Below are 17,336 nucleotides of genomic sequence, written 5' to 3'. Positions count from 1 at the left end.
CCACATATCTGGGAGCTTTGAGTGGGGATGGCTTCAAGGGGAGCAGAGACTGACACAGCGCTCTGTGAAGGACACTTCTCTGACTCCCCCTGTCAGTCTCTCTCCTTGTCGTCACATCCATCCCTGGTCACTGGCTTGTTAGGAGAAGACAGGTCAAGGAGTTTGGGCTTGGAACAAAAAGGCAATGCATAAATATGCAGTCCTGTGCCTGCAGAGTCTTGTTCAGACACTATCGTACTTCAGTAGCAACATAGTGGTCACATCTTTCTGGAGCTAGCTAAGCCCTTGTCCTATCCTCCGTGCCCTCACCCTCCAGACCCTCCCAGGTAGAACACCGTGTTTCTGTTTCAGTGTATGAAGAAGAAAAGCAAAAAATATTTCAAGTTATTAACGATAATTTTCTATAGTTCTCCTGTCACTGCTCACACCATATTTTAGTTATAAAAAAATGTATAAAAGCACCCTGGATAAAACAGCAGCAGTCAAAACAGAGAAGGCACTTAATTATAATATTGCTTGACTTACTGTGAGCTCCTGACAATGTAGCCATCAACAATAACTGTCAAATATACTTTGTCAGCTTCGATGTGAGCTCAAGATTTGAGTGGAATGTTCAATACAAGCAAGTGAGCAAGATATAGAATGTATAAGCCTCACCTGTGGGAGATATTCCAGTGATAGGGCTTTGTTGATAATAGCAATGCAAACTCAGATCAAATAAAATGTCGGCTGGGAAATTAAGACATCATTATATTAGATGTTAGCCATGCTTAAGATTTTAGGAATAACAACCCCCATCAGCCAAGGAATTACTAACACAGAATTAAAGAATGCTATTGCTTTATAAAGCCATAATATTTTTATGCAATAAACCTCTCAGAAACTGTCTTTATGAAGTCACATATAAAACAATTTAAAGTGCAATGATTATGTACCTGATCTAACGCCTATTGCGCTTAATGGTCTTTGGATTAGTCCCTCTATATAGGTGTGTATCTTAAGAAACTACGATACACTCTACAATAACTCATGCAGGAAGCTTGTGTCTAAATGTCCTTCCCTCTGCTTCCTCCATTTACCACCACAAAGTATGGCTGAACCAGGGCCTCAGGAGGGCTGGAAAACTCAGCTGAGCATGGACTTTGCAGAAATAGAAGGTCGTATTACAAGAAGAATGAATGCTAAACGGAAGTTTCACTTTGAAAAATTTTTCGTGCTGATGGTGGGGGAGAAAAGATGACAGCAAAGACATTTTTAAAGTGCAGAACTGTGTTTGGTTATAAGATTTACAATAAAGAATAAGAAAAAGAAAGGAAGATAACGAAGTCAGAGAGAGAAGATGAAGAGATCTGCCAAGAAGCAGTCAAAAATTAAGATGGGAAAAAGGCGTGAGTCATCATTCTGGAGCAGGATAGTATACCATTTCCCCCACACTTAAGACTCTTATACAGAATTGTGGAGCTTACACACTCTGTCAGAGAGAGAGCAAGGCAAATAATACTTTCTGTGGGAAATCTATGGTATGAAACGTCTCTAGGACCTGGCAGATATTTGCTTGCCTGCAAGAATATACAGGGAAACATAACCACTGGGGGAAAACAAAACAAAAAACAAAACAAACCCAAAACCAAACAGACAAAAAAAAAAAGCAAGAAAACCACAAACCAAACCCAAAACAAAACGAAAAAAAGAATCCTAAATCATTCTGGAAATAATGTTATTTAATTAAAAAAAAAATAAGTCACTGTGTATTTTCCAGTCTTTAAGCTTTTGCGATTTCTGCTTTGAAGCTTTTTGCGTATCCATGAAAGACTAGAAGCTTTTTTCCATACAATGCAGAAAATGTTGCAAGTGTCTTTGTTCACTGGATGAGCAGTAGGTAACATTCAAACTTTGTAATGTATTAGAGTTATGTGGATTTTCTTACCTAAATTTCAAATGGTTTTAAAACCGTTATATGAGAACCGTCAACAGTGATGTCAATGCAAAGGCAGCTGGAACTGTGCAGACTGTCTGCTTGGTTGGTGTTTGGCTGCAAAATTAAATTATCAGCATCTTGCATGCCCTCCTTGCCTGCTGACATGGTACGGTGCTGTCGGCGAGGGTGGTCTGATGGTGAAGGACCTCATTTAAGAGGTTGAATTTGCATCTCTTGAACCTGCAGTAGAAGCTGGAGGTACTTGGAGCTGTGATTCTCAGTAAGCAGAAGTGACATAAAGAGTAAGACTTGAAGGTAGATCATGAAATTTCGGCTATTAGCTAAGAGGTTTTAGTAACTAAAACACAAGTGGTTTTTACTGTTAGTTCAGTAGCTATTAGTTTTAGCTATTAGTTTAGTACTGAGGTACTAGCAAGCATAACGATGGTATTATGAAGAGGTTTTGCACCACCTAGACTTGCAGAGTACTGTAAAGGTTTAAAAACCTCCAGCCATCCCACTGGGATTTTCTTTCAGTGTATTTTGCAGTTGGCTCCTTTGGTACCACTCCATTGCTGTTCCTTTTCTGCTGGCTGCACGTGTTGCTGCTGCTGTGTTGCCCGTGCTGTCCCGTCCCTGGTGGCTTCTCCGTGCCGCTGGTCATGCCATCCGTCGTGCCAGGAGAAGCACTCAGACAGCATTGGCACTGAGGTTCTCTCTTGTGCAATGTGAATACGCACAAAGAAAAAGCGTGCAAAGAGGGGATACTGGGCTCTAAAGTTTCTTTCGCTATCAACGAATGAGGAGGCAAATTGGTCTGCCTCATCGTCCTGTTAAGACTTGGATATTCTTGCTCATTCTATCTACTTCCTCTTCTATTTTCAGTCTCGTTTTTGTTTTCATTTGTGATCATAAAGGCAGAGCTCTCTGTGTATAGAAACCAGTAACTGGTATACTGCTTATGGGACTAATTGGTGGTGGCTGATTGAGTTATAACTAAATTGGATGAGTTTGGCTTGGTGACTGGAGTATCATTGTTGGTCAGTGCCCTTCTGCACCGAACAATAGGAGATGCCAAAAAAAATAGGTGCTCTGTGGGGGTCCCGTTCCCCTCCATTTCAGGCACGATGCGGCCCTTTTGGGAAAAAGGGGCACAGTTTCTTAGAAAATGCCTGCTGCTTCCCTGCGCTTTTGGGCTGAGAGCTCTTCTTTTCTCAGTTGCAGGAATACCACAGCATATAGGGCCATGTGCAGTCCTTAGTGCCCAGGAAAATCTTCAGTAAGTCTTTAACTTTGTATCTCAAAGCGGCAAGTTTTCGTGTGAGATTAGAGCAAGAGTTCATCTTGTTTAGATGTAGCTGTTTGCCCAGAATTTCACACTGTATTACCAGGATACTGTTTCTTCAGCAACCTGATGTGTTTTTAGTAGAAATGCCCTCGACAGTGGTCTAACATAAAATAAAAATGAAATGTTTCAGATTTTTTAGTGACTTCTTTTTCTTGCCACCAGGTATCAAGTTTCCCTGCTTCAGGACTCTGTTCTTTAGGGAGCTGCTCCTTAGCCGCTCATCCCTTTCACACATCAGCAAAAATGCAGGCAGCCATCAGGCAGGGAGATGACTGTCAGAGGATCACCATTTTAGACAGCTTTACCCTTTTTATCATAAGATTTTTTTAAGTGTCCTCATTGTCTAAAATATTGTCATAGATTTTTAGCTGTCAACCTCTGTTAACCAGGCAACGTTTTTCCCCCTATATTCAGACTGGAAGTTAAGTTGGGGAGGAGGAAGAATGGCCTTCATATTAGCTTTTCTCTTATACTTAGCAAACACAAGTTAAAATAATTAAATTCCAATTGTACCCAAAATGAATAAGATAAAAACAAGGTTCATACATAATTTTTATTCTTATTAGTGCATAATAACAATAATAGTGTAGTACAGGTTAGCTTACTGGGTGTGTATTTGCAGTAATAGAAGGTCTTAGAACTTAGAATAGCTATAATAAATTCCAAGACTGAATCTTTCAAAAAGGAAGATTAGCGCACACACACAGAGGCTGATGAGACTTAGGTAACTAATTTTGTTGATAGATGACTGACCTCGTCCATCTTAGAAAGAGAATGAAAGTAGATAAAGTTCGTAATAGAATTGGATTGTCTTACTCGTAAATTGTCAATACACAAAAACTCCTCACCAGACTTCTTCTTAAAAAGGAAAAAGCTCCTCCTCATCCCTTAGCTTCCTATGGAGCTATTTCAAGCCTAAGATTGAATAAATATGTTGCATTGAATGTACTTAACTAAGGCTTTGAAAGTTTGTTAGACTTGGATTCTGCTTATAGGTGACACAAATTCCCTGACAGTTCCCTGCAGATAAAAGGAAATTATTGTTTCTTAGGAAACCAAAGTTAAAATTCATTTACCTTCAGAATTATAATCTTGCTGTTTAAAAGTATCTACCAGATTTTCAGTTCATAGCAACCAGCACTTACTAAGAATATTGTCACCTTCACTTGTTGATTATTGCACTTCAATTATGGTAACAATTGTCAGTCTCTCTTTTTTCTTTTTTGCAAATACCTCTCCACTGTTTGGCTCATTTTATTTTGAGGTTTTTTGGAAGGATGGGTTTAACTTTTCAGGAGAACTTTGTTCATTAATTTTTGAATGCAATTTTACCTTTCACTCACCAAGTTAAAATAGCTGGTTGAGAGCTCAGGTTAGAGCACATACCTTTGCATCCCATTTTGTGATGAATCTATAACTTTATAGTTAATTCATTGCTCGTTTTTAATATTCCATGCAAAACTAGAGCTAATGCATGAGTAATATTGTAGAATCAAGTACTCAAAATAGGTCAGTCTGCTTGAATACTCATCCCTTCCTTTTCTGCCACCTTGTATGCAGAAAACGATCTCACAAGTGTTAAATACCAATAGCCAAACAATGTATAATATAGTGCAATTATAATATATAATGGGCTACATCTATTTCACTTCGGTCTCATTAAGATCCTTCTCCTATGGATGTTCCACAAGTACAAGAAAATGTGTTTTGTTAATCTTCGTTACAATCAGAATCATTGGACAGTTGTTCCCAAGAGAGAATCACTATCGAAACTATGAAATGCTTTATGAACTTCTGCCAGCAGAAGTCAGCTTGCTCTGATTCCAGTTTGAAATGTGGATCTGTGCAACTAACCTTGACTCTGCCCTTTCTGTAAACGATAGCAGATACAAACTTCAGCTCCTAGTTTGTGAACCTAAGTGTTTTGAAGCTTTAAAAGAGAAATTCTACCCAGGCAGGCAAACACTGAAGAAAGAAAACTCAGTGTCTAATAAATGTAGCTGAGAATTAGAATAAAACATGGTATTTTATGTGAAGTAGTGCATATGCTCTTAAAGATATTGGAACACTCTTATGTGGGGCAGGTTTATCTATTTTACACATTTGCATACACTTCATTCCTTTAGAGGTTAATATGTTTATATCAAATTTTATCACATTAATCACTGAAATGGAAGAGGCAATATTATCCTCATGGTTACAGAAAGAACAAGGGTTTTGACTTACCCAAGGTCAAAGAAGAAATTTGTGAACTGCGGCTTGTAGCATTTCAGCTGTTAAATCGTTTTGCCTTAGCACAAGCTCCAGCATATGGCAGTGAATCTGTATGATAGCTTTTTGCAAGCGAAGAACAGAGAAAACTCTTGGGAGAGTTGGAAGTCTGAATCACAGATTTTGTAGAACATGCAGGCTTTTTTTATTTTCTTCATGAATTAAATTTAGAATGCCTTATATAGTTCATCACTTTTCACACATATATCTAAGTATATTGAGAAATATGTTTTAACGACTCTCTTGCCTTTTAACTTATGGAATGCAAATTTTACTGGAAATCTTGACGTTGTATATGGGATTTCCATGTAATCCTCTTCTGTTGTTGTATACGGGACTTTGAGGATGCAGGACACCAATAAGAGTGTAAGTGGCAAACGATACTATTGAGATTCACTTAAGTAGCGAGGTTCTGGCTCTGCAGGTCATTCCAATACAATGTGGCGTGAGAACAGGCATGTCAGAAAATACACGGGCAGGGAGTGAACGGAAATGAACAAAGTGTGTGGCAGTGAGGTGGCTTTATGGCTTAGTTTTTGCATAGGGACAAAAAGAAACCCTGCCTTCATGCTGTCTTGTAATCTATGAGGAAAAGCTGTTTTTATGTTTTATCCATTAGGCCATGCTTCCTCTCTTAACTCTTAAACAGCAGGGATTGAGAAAAAGGCGCAAAGAAGAACATCTCTGAATTTTGTGGTGAAAAATAAGTGATAGAATTATTTTCATAAATTTTCATTAGCATTTACTGATGGAGAAAGCACATGGAAAGCAATTGTTTGTCGTACATACCAATGACAAGATACTGGGCTTTAAGTATTTATGCTGTAGCATGTTGTTACTTTCATGAATGCAGAGCAGGTCCATTTAGGGGAGGGGAGTGAGGAAGGTAGGGGAATGGTGAATGCTGTTGGGGTTTGTGGTGCTTTTTGGGCTGAGAGTAAAAACTTCAGCCGAAAAATTTATCTGCACATTTATTTGTTGTTTTTTTTTTTCTTTAGAGAGCAAAGCTTAAGTAATGCATTCATATGGTAAATGTCATAATTTCTCGGTTGAGTATTCAGTAATTCTTCTCTGTGATGCTTGTGACCATATTGAGATTTCATTCAAGAGCCATTGAAATAAGCACCGCAAGGGTGAAAGCTGCTATTATTGGTTTGTTATCATTTTGCTTAGGCCACATGCACAATACTGTTCTTCATGTTTGAAATACCTTTTAAAGATATTGCAATGAATTCAGAAAATACACAATAGAACTAGAGGACCCAGCGATTATGGCTGGTAATGATATTGTGGATTTAGGTGCTAACAAAGCCTAATGTAATCTGTTTTAATTAAAATATTTTTTCTCAGTAGCGTGGTTAGAAACATGCGTGGTTGTTTCTCAAGATCCTTGGACCAGTGTTATTCCTTTTATAAAAAAGTTACAAAGAAGAGGTTTCAGCTTATTTACACAACAAAACTACCATATCCTTTAGAAGTACCAATCATGAAAAAAAGTGTCTACCCTACGCTTTTTAATCCTCTAAAGACTTATGTGTATGATTCTGTGGGTCTTTCCACATGCATAAAGCAGACAGATGGCAGCCTTTAAGAGTAAATTTTAAAGAGCAAGAGTATTTTAAAAAAAAAAAAAAAAAAAGCCAAACTCTAGTACCTGGACTATGGCATGTTTTTTTTTTCATAACAGACAAAATGTGACTGTGATGTGATTGCGGGAAGAAACTTTTCATCCGTGGGTCACCAGTAGTTATTTTGTGTTTTGTAATGGTAGCAAATCTGTGAGATAAGTTTAGAAAAAGGAGTACTTAAGGCACGAGAAGTTCATAGTCAGTGGGGCGACATGACAGAGGCGAAGGGAGAAAGGCAATTTTTTAGCAGGAATGAAAATAAGAAAGAATCAATAGTATAAATAAAAATGGGCTAGATACATAAGAGCACACACACTGAATGGGGACTCGTCTGTGGGAACCCAGCCTTTCAACAGGCTTCATGTCCCATGTGAGTTTGCCTTGTCTGGGAAGATCTTTCTTTACATAATTTTTGTTAAACAAAATAGCCTGCCTGTAAACAGTCTACTAAGTTATTTTTCAGCACCATGGTCTGTGGTTGGATTTGTGTTGGTATAGGTTATGTATTTTGTATGATTCGAATGCTTGGTGGAATTCACGTTCTGTAGTCTTAAATACTCAGCTTGATTATCCAGGAATATCCATGGCAGTTTATATTTTGTTTTTTATCTGAAATATTTTCTTGGCTGCTCATTAAATGAGGAATCCTCTCCCTAGAGTATTTATTTCAGTCGAATGCAATTAAGGTGATTTACTTCACAAGGAATATATGAATATATGTGAATAAAGAGAGACTTATCATAATAAGATTCAGTCACACTTTAGATTACCTTGGGAAGTTTGTTCCAGTATGTAAATACATGTATGCACAAGTTGATGCACATCTTCAACTAAGGAGAAGGAATTTTTAGTTCTTCCCTTTTCTACACATTGAATTTCTACAGCTTTCTGCTCTGTGAGAACAAAAGTGCTCGCAGTACTCAGCTGTAGCCGTCGGCCTTCTTTAAAGGCCCTATTCCGTACACCTTGGCTGGAGAGGATCTCAGCTGTACTGTATGTGTTTAGAGCAATAGTGAGGTTAAATAAAGGCAACAATGAGGAGATCTTCAAAGTTTGCACCGAGAGAAAGATTACGTTCCTATCAGTAAGAAGGTGGGTTTTTTTAAAAAAGCAAATGTGGAAGATTAGAGAATGGAAAAATGCTTAACTGATTATATTTTAAGATGTTAGAGACAAATATGCTGGAGTCCAATACATAAATAAAGATTTAAAGGATATTAAAAAGACGAACGAAAGTGTCTAAGAAATGAAGTAAAGTTAATCAATAAGGAGTTCTTTAAATGTGCACTGTACAAAATAAACAAAAAGGAAAGAAAGCATCGATCAGCATGTGTTGAAAGCTAGTGACAGGGATTAATCTGGCTACACAAAAGACTTAAATCTCCACCTAGTTGTGTGAGCGAGATAATATTGTCCAGTCTCTGAAGTGCTTTTATCTTGGTAAGACGTATTCTAAAGCATCTTTAACAAGACAGTGATATAGGACATATTCTAAAGCATCTTTAACGAGACAGTGATAGCTATTCAGGACTGACAAAAGACCATAGCTGCATTAAACTCAAAGTTTCTCAAAAAAATCACAAAAGAAAAAAAAAGGGGGGGAAGTATTTAACGAGGACTTTGTTTGAAATAAAAACAAAATTAAGCCTGTTTGCACACACTACTTAAATCAATTTATTTTAATAAATACTTTTTTTTTTTAATTGTATGCAGTGTTTGAGTGAAATTACAGGTCGTACGTATGTATGTTTTAGTTGTGGTCTTAAGCAGTAAGTGCTGAAATTGGTATTCAGGCAGAATAGATTAACAATTTCTGAATGGAACAATTCTCTAACTATTTGCAGCGTGATCCACCTCAACTTAAGACTTCAAAATTTGTAAGATTAGTCCTTTGTGTACTGCAGTGGAAATGGAAAGTGGATAATTGTGTTTACACAGGCTAGTAAAAACAAACAAATCAAAAACCAAAATGAAGCCCCCAGACATTTAGGTCATTGCCAATGAAGATTCACTGTCTAGACCCAGATTTTATACATGCCACTGAGGAATGGGCTTATAGCTCTAGTGGAATCAGTTTTACTGCAATGTTATCAGCATTTCCTATTGAATTACAACCTTTCCAGATATATTTTGGACATGTAAAAAGTGTAAATTACTATATTTACGTCTTTATATTTTGAAGACAATATTTTAAAAGTACAGCTTTTAGAATTTCAAAATTCAATGAGAGAAAAGAGTCAACAGGAGCTGAAGACATTTTACATCTTAGAAATGGCTTCTGAATCACTGTGGTGTCCTTTGAGTGAGCAAGTAAAGAAGTAGTTATGAAATAAAGATTTTCTACCTGTAATTTTGTTTTAAGTAGCTTATGAAAAGGGACTGGGACTTCTACAAGAGACAAATGACTGTATTTATGATTCCAGGTGTTTAGTAAGAGCACTGGGATATTCATTCTTGATAAATTAATAGTTAGTACTGATTAGGATGCTCTATGTAGTCTTCAATCATGATAACACCGGATAGTATTTGACTGAAGTTCCAGCTACGGGTAGATTTTTTTCAATATTTGCCTAGATTCACCTTGATGTCATATAATATTTTCTCCTAATGAACCTGAGACTTACGAACCTGGAACTTGGAGTTACTGTCACCTACTTGACTGGTATTCATATTGATGGGGGGGGGCTGCACTGAAGATTGCCAGCCTAGAAAGAAAATATGGGTTTACAGAATCATCGAATGGTTTGGGTTGGAGGGGACCTTAAATATCATCTAGTTCCAATCTAGTTTGTCAGGGCACTGTGCTTTTACTGTGCCTTGATAATCTTACATGTTGGTTTTCTACCTAAAATATATGAATGAAAATACTGTTTTGTATGTTGCATGTTTGGAGAAACTGATCTTAAAAAATAAGAAACTATTTAGCATGTTAGCACTTTGTGTGAGACAAGTAGTTGAAATAATAAAAATGAAATATAGCACTTAAGGAGCTGTTAATGAATTCAGTGTGTGTAACTCCAGTTGCCTATTAGCTTCTGTCTGCTGTCATGAATGAGTGTTTTCTCTTGTTTTCTTAGCTTTTCTTTTCTATTTTTTAATTCATTCTGTTCCTGTTTTAAAATTAATTAGAAGATTATGAGTTTTATTAAGGAAATTTCTTTTTAAAAAATAGACTCCCATGAAAGCAGTATCTGGTGCATTGTAGCATAGTAGTCATTGCATTCCATCCAAGTTGACTGAATTAATTTTTGACTGTAGTATGTTGTATGTAAGCTTCAAGTGCAGGGAATGACATAGAAGTAGGCAATGTAATCACCATTCAATAAAAAAAACCCTTACCTTTTTTGTGTAGGTAAAAAAGAACTGTGAATCTTGTGGGACCTTGTGAGAGCTCTGACGGGTCTTGCCTTAGGTCAGAAAAACTCCATGGTTGTACGGCTCTTTATCCTATTGACAGTAGAAGCTTTCTAAAAAAGCTGAAAAATAGCATTTAGGGCAGAGAAAATATTAAATTATCCTGATTTTTATTATTATGTATGTATTGCGTGTATTGGGACCACTTTCTAAAACGTTCCTAGGAGGCTGCGACTCTATGAACCTTATCTAGATGAGAGGTTCAGAGAAGCATCCATTCTGTTGAGGAACTGGGCAACCCAGACCTCCAAATCTCTCGTATCTGTCCATCATTAGTGAAATCATGATGTGCTGAAATCCACTTTTCGCAAGTATTGTTTTCTGATGCTTTCATAATTCTCAATTTTGCTGTTCACAGAGAGCGAAGAAGTGTACCAGCGCCAGGTGCTGTCTATTTCCTGTATCGTCTTTGGCATAGTCGTAGTGGGCATGCTTTGTGCAGCGTTCTACTTCAAAACAAAGTAAGAGCCTTCGTCTAGCATGTTTGTTATTTAGCTTCTGTCCTTTTTACGGCTTTACAATTCTTCAGTTTCTCCCCACCTTTTGAAGCTGTTGTTATCTCTGGACAGGCTAGAACAGTTCCCCATGGCTAGCTACGCTATCTAGGTCCAAAAAAAAGTAAACAGGAGTAATAAGTGTTCTTTTTTCTATTTTCTGATATCAGGAAAGAAGACATAGTGCCCTTTCCAGTTCTGTTTTTGACAATAATAATTTTTTGTTTTTTACTATCAGTGCAATATTCACTCTCCTCTTTTGAAAATAAAAGTATAAACATACCATCTCCTTTTCGCATTTCATTTCATATCCCTGAATGTCCCTTTTGTTTCTGTATGCTGAGAACAAAGGTAAAGTTAGAAATAAAGAGCGAGAGAGACAAGTTCTCTGCAGGTATCTGTAACCTGTAGCTAATAGCTGTAAACTGCTGATGTAGTTGCATAACTGCAATTCAAGTACGGTGGAATCACCTGTACTAAACTATTTTCAAGTGAAATTCTTTCCACTCTATTCTTTATTTTCCCAACTAAACATTATTTTTTAGTATTTATTGTTATGTGTGTAATTTGAGTTGCAAAAACCTCCTATCAATTACATGACACGCTTGTCAGTGCCACTGCATCTATAAATACATTTTGTATGGTTGCCATCCCTCATTCCTGTTCCAGCTGGAGCTAATGAGAGAACACCCATCAATAGAAATAGTACCTGCAAGAGGTTAGTCGTGCTGGCTGAGCATCAAGAATGTGGAGGTTTGCACCGTTTATAAGTTTGGATGCTTATCTAAATCCCCTTTCTTAGAATTTATTTTGATGGGTAGGAAATCTGATGAGGACTACTTTTTATTTTTAAAAAATATAAAATGTTTTGACATTTCAACCAGGAAAAAAAAAGTTGGAAAAGTCACTAGATCTTTTTTAATTTTTTTTCGTCCCCCCAGACTTCAGGGGTAGTTCGTGCACAACTTAAGTGAAGATTTGAGTTCATTCATGTTTCATCTAAACACTCCTACCCGTTCTCATGCCTTGAGGGATTTCATTTAGTTGTTCTGTGGACCTAGAGGATGACAGTGATGCTAGCCGGGAGGATGCTGTGGCAGGACAGTTCCTCTCTGCAAACTCCTTGGTTGCATTATAAGTTGTGAGCAGAGACAGCCATTTGCCACTGCATTAGAAACATCGTTATGCGTTTTAGATCTGCAGAAGAAAGAAGAGAGAATAAGGTGTTCCTGTTCTTCCTGGAAAGGCTTGGGGGTTTTGCTGATGAAGAGAGATTCAGAGAAGGCAGAATGAGATTGTCAGTTGGAAGAACGTGCAGTCGACAACTGAGCGTAGTGTGAATAAAATGTCCCTCTGTTATTTAGCTGCGCCCCTCTTGGTTTTGCAGTGTTGTAGGGAGTGGTGGAGAGCTGGGTTGGAACAGCCTTCCAGATACCATGGCTTGGATGAGGTCACGGGGAGAGCCAAAAATAATTAGTCAAAATAATGCTTCAAAGATAAACTGACAAGACAATAGTGCTTCATATCACAGCAGGAGGTGAGGGTGTTGGGTTTGGGTTTTTACCTGCATTATAAAGATGGTAGTTAAGAGTTACTGGGAAGAGTTGAAGTGTGCTTATGCCAGATTCTGGGAACTGAGGTTTGAAGAGTAATGAGAAAATGGGCACCTCCTGTTCAGTCAAGAGATCTTATCAAATCTATGAAATACAGTAACGGTAAGATACTAATCAATCCCTAACTCCCTGGCTGTGGCTCCATCTGGCAAACTGTCCAAAAAGTAAATAAGAGTGTCTAGACTGGGTTGCATAGAGACCACGTAGAACAGTGTCACAATAACTGTGACATTGGACAGTGTCTTAACAGCGTAAAAAGCAACAAATGTAAAGTGCCTCAACCATTAACATACGTTAGCTTTTAGTCAACGGATTTTCAGGAGCTACTTCATCAGGCAGATGTATCTTGATCATGTTTAAGAGTTATCAAAGCATTCCTCCTGCATGGGAGATAATCCTTGGGTTTAATTTGATGTATCAAAAATTTAAAATATTGCTAACAGCTACAGATACTCAGAATGGTGCACCCTTTAAGAAAAAAGTTTCCATGAAGACACTGACACTGACTTTCTTAGTCTGATAATTGCATAATGCCTGCTGCCAGAAATATGCACTGCCCTATGCACCATTAAATTAAAAGTCCTTTAAAATAAATTCAATTTGGGGAAGTTTAGAACTATAATTAAACACTATGTCCTTCCAATTATTCCTTTTAAGGTAATCAAGAAAGTGCTGTAAGTGTTAGCAACAGAGGGAGAGTACAGTAATGGGCTGCTCTTTATGGCTTAGACTTTTATAGGTGACTAGTGACTTTATTTCTTGCTGAAGTAACAACACTTTACTGCCGAATATCTCTAAAGTAAACCACATAAGGCCCATTTGTTTTGAAAACAAAAATTATAAAATAAATATATTAATCAGTGAGTAACTTTGAATTATTAATAATTTCTAGTTTTATAACTGTGCATCCTACAGTTTGGCAAAATGAATATGCATAAACCTAATATTAATGTTAGGTTGCATGATCATAAAAGGCAATTAATGATTATATTGTTTCTCTCAGTAAATTGCCTCTGGGAATCTCAATTGTAATGTTAAAGATTGCGGCAGTGAAGCTGAATATTCCAGTTTACTTACATGTGTTTATAGATGTAGAAACAACTCTAAACCCAGGTTTTCTAAATAAATCCCAATTAGATTTACAAAAATTTGTAATTTGTGTTGTTATTTTCCTGATTAAATTCTAAGAACATTGTCTGTATAGAAGAGATTCCCAAAGTCTGATGTTGTGATCGTGTTTTGCTGTCATTGTTTAGACTTTATATGAAGTCTCCGCTCAAAAACAGTCATCAAAAAAGGCAGGATGTTCCATAACCATTATGGAGACAAACACGCAAGTGGCTGGCCTTCCAGTAGGGCATATGGATATATATGGTTATTTACTCAGTGTATGTAATTTAACTGGTCAGAAAATAATTATTCATACAAACTCTAGAGTTGCTTTTATGAATTTCCCCTGGAATTTTGTGAGAAGCTAAAGCATTCATTTTGACATTTTACAAGTTAAATTATTCAATTTCATTGGTTTCAAAATTGAGTAGATATCAAAAAATGGTTTTAGAAGAGATGTTTCAGAATCAACTGACTAATTAATTTAATTTGACACTATAATCCTTCAAATTATAAATCTATTCAGATTATTCTGATATCAGCTTTACAAGTTGTTTTGGTTAAGGAAGAATTTCGAAAGTTTAATAAGTTTTGTGCTTGAGAAATTATTTCCTCGCCCACCCATATTCATAAATCTTACTAATGATGAGTTCCTAGCTATACTTAAAACATGCCACTCATATTTGTAACATGCTTAAAATAGGGGCCTTTGAGGTTTGTTGCTGGAGATGCATCTGCTGGGGAGAAAAAGGAGGAAGGGAAGGAAGGAAAGAAAGAATTAAAATAGTATTGTAGACTTATTTCTTGTGATCATGTAAAACTGATAGTCTCGGACAATGTAGCTTATCAAAAGAGTGGAGACTGATAAAAGATCTTAAATATATTTTGTTAATGGTTTTTGCCCAGCTGAGGTATCTGTTTGCAGAAGATAAAAGAAATATTTAAAATAAAGTTTGCTGCCTCATATCCTCAGTCATGTACAGAACTTCAAAATTCAGTTTGCCAATATAGTGTGGCAGAAACAGAAAGCCTTTATTAATAGTGTAGCTGTCTCCTGAATATTGCAAGTGATTCATCTAGTGGTATTCCTAGCTCTGACATAGTGGATCATACTATAATATGTCAAAAACACAGCCTCTGATACCATACTGATGTTTTTTTCCAGGTTTAAGCATGTAAGCAAAAGCTGGTCAATACAAGATACTGGTTTATAGGTCAAGTCTAATCAGCTGTGAGCAGAAATCTTTGATTCTTCAACACTTTTTATAGCCAACAGGGACTAACGCCTGCTGTATTTGCCAAAATCTTTGTTCCAAATCAGAGCAAAATGCTTCTTTAATATGCAGGCCTACTTCCAGCTATTGTTAAATATGTAATAGATGATCTTACAAAAATCCTGCACTGAAACAACTAGCATACTATTATAGTAGTCTGAGAATAGAAGATCTTTTAAACAGAAGACCTCTTTTTTTTTCCTTTCTTAAGCTTCGACAGAAAATGACCACTGCATTGAAATATTAGACACTAGTGAATTAGCTCAGCTGGTTAATCTAATATGGTGAAGTTTTGAACAAAGGGAACCATGGCTATAAAAATACCATGGCTATAGTGGAAGATCAGACTAGCTCTTTCTTACATGAATTTTATTTCTCTCTGCAGGAAACAAACAAAGCAAATTCATGAACAGCTGAAAGAAACACAGAATAGGAAAACCTACAGCCTAAATGCTTCCAGCATGATGGCAAAGTCAGAGTGTATGGCACAAAGCCGAGTCCAGCTGCAAAACGTAAGTAATCCTGCCAGCTACAACACTTAATAGCCTGGCTGAGTTCCTGCTGCTGATGGCAGCACATCGCCGTGTTGCTACTAGCATCTGAGCAATGGGAACAAGAATTCTCACCTCTTTCATAAAATGTTTTCTGTCAGGCCTGTTAATGGAAAACAAAAAGCAGGGACCTAGTTGCGCCCCCAGTAGTGGAAATTACTATCATAGTTTCCTGCAATACCGTAGCTCATATGTATGGTTTATAGGTGAAGTGGGGGTCCTTGATCCTAAGTGATTTCAATTTCAAGTCTTCCAATAATTAATGAACCTGCATGAAAAAATGTAGAGATATGTTAGAGTTAATTCAGAGTAAAGTCAAAATCTAGAACTAAATTTACACATGTAAACTAGTGCCCAAGGGAAGACAGTCTCATTTTTCCTGGGACTTGAGTTAAAAGAGTTTTTGATACCAGAAAAAGATTGGTTTGTTCAAATTAAATTTGAAAATTATGTAGTCATTTTCTGTATGTAGTTATATCTAAGTCAATGCAGTCCCACAATCATGAAATACACAAAGCATATTTGAAATAAGGAACTTGAAAGCGACCGATTAATTTAGTGCTGGATGCAAGGTATTTTCCAATGGGTGTCATTTTCTTCCCCCTGGTCGCACACATTTAGTGCTGTCTTATTTTGAACAAAGTCTTTGGAACAACGGAGAAAGGTCCTGATAGCAACACAATAGGAAATCATAAAAGATGTATTGAAGCCTTTCTAAATGCTTAACTCTTTTTTCAAAAAATACAATATCTTAATTTTTCTTAAAGGGCTGACTACCTTATTTGCCAGAGTCCATCAAAATAGTGGGAGTTTACCAAAAGTGAGCACTCATGCGCATTTAACCACAGATGTCTCAACTCCTGGTTTACATCCAATTCATGCAGAAATAAGTATAAGCCCTTTTGACCAATTCGGAGTACACAGAGCCTGCATGCTGTGACAGAGGAGTTGTCAGAGCATTGCTTGTCTTCACTAAATTTTTATTTTATAGGAGCACCATTCTGGTTGTGATATGCTTTGTGGTTCAGGAAAAATACACTATTTCAAGAAGGAAGATAGCTCCGCTAAATTGACATAATCACAGTTTGATTCTTGTGCAATTCTTTGTTTCACTTCCAGTTCATTCAGTCATATATTATTTCTAGCCCCTAAAAAAAAAAAAACTGTTGGGAGCATTGCTGGGTTGTAATGATGGCAACAAAAGGTAAAGTTGTAAAGAGCTTTTGTGAGCCTTTTGTTCTGACATATAAAGTAGGTCTTGGTTAACATTAAGAATATGTTCTTTGCCTTTCTGCTCGCTGTAATTTGGTGCAATATTTTGTCAACCCGTCATCACGATGAACTACTTGATGTCTTCTGAGCAGCTGACAAACACATCAACAAGCTCTATTTAAGTCTTTTTCCTTTGCCATAACAATAGCCATAATGGCTGAAGTACCAGTTTGCAGATTCCAGATATTAGAGATTGAAAACCATTATTATTATTATTTAATTTTTTTAATCCAAATTTGCTTTTCAGCTTTTAATGCTGTTCAGACTGGCATTATCAGTGCTGGTAATTAACACAGCATTTTCTTGTTCTGGCTGCTTCGCAGGCAGCTGTTTTCTTCTTGCCATTAATGCATTTTCCCTTTGGGAGCAGAGATACTAAGGAAGAAAAACAGAATGACCTTGTGCGGGATGTAGCGTAACAGCGCAGGGTAATAATGGTTTCT

At 36.9% G+C, this 17,336-nt stretch overlaps 1 protein-coding gene across 4 annotated transcripts in view; it reads left to right on the top strand.

Moving 5' to 3' along the window:
* Window positions 1-17,336, top strand: part of NRG3 (neuregulin 3) — a 413,049-nt gene that overhangs the window by 371,162 nt on the left and 24,551 nt on the right. For all 4 annotated transcript variants that reach the window (XM_074593380.1, XM_074593379.1, XM_074593382.1 and 1 more), the window contains 2 exons: window positions 10,938-11,040; window positions 15,456-15,582. In XM_074593380.1, the coding sequence (XP_074449481.1) occupies window positions 10,938-11,040; window positions 15,456-15,582 (230 nt within the window). The remainder of the gene's footprint in view (window positions 1-10,937; window positions 11,041-15,455; window positions 15,583-17,336) is intronic.

The sequence above is a fragment of the Larus michahellis genome, chromosome 6 (assembly GCF_964199755.1).
Source record: "Larus michahellis chromosome 6, bLarMic1.1, whole genome shotgun sequence".
In the NCBI taxonomy this organism is placed as follows: Eukaryota; Metazoa; Chordata; class Aves; order Charadriiformes; family Laridae; genus Larus; species Larus michahellis.
The sequence above is the reverse complement of the archived record's forward strand: the minus strand, read 5'-3'. Positions and strand labels throughout refer to the sequence as shown.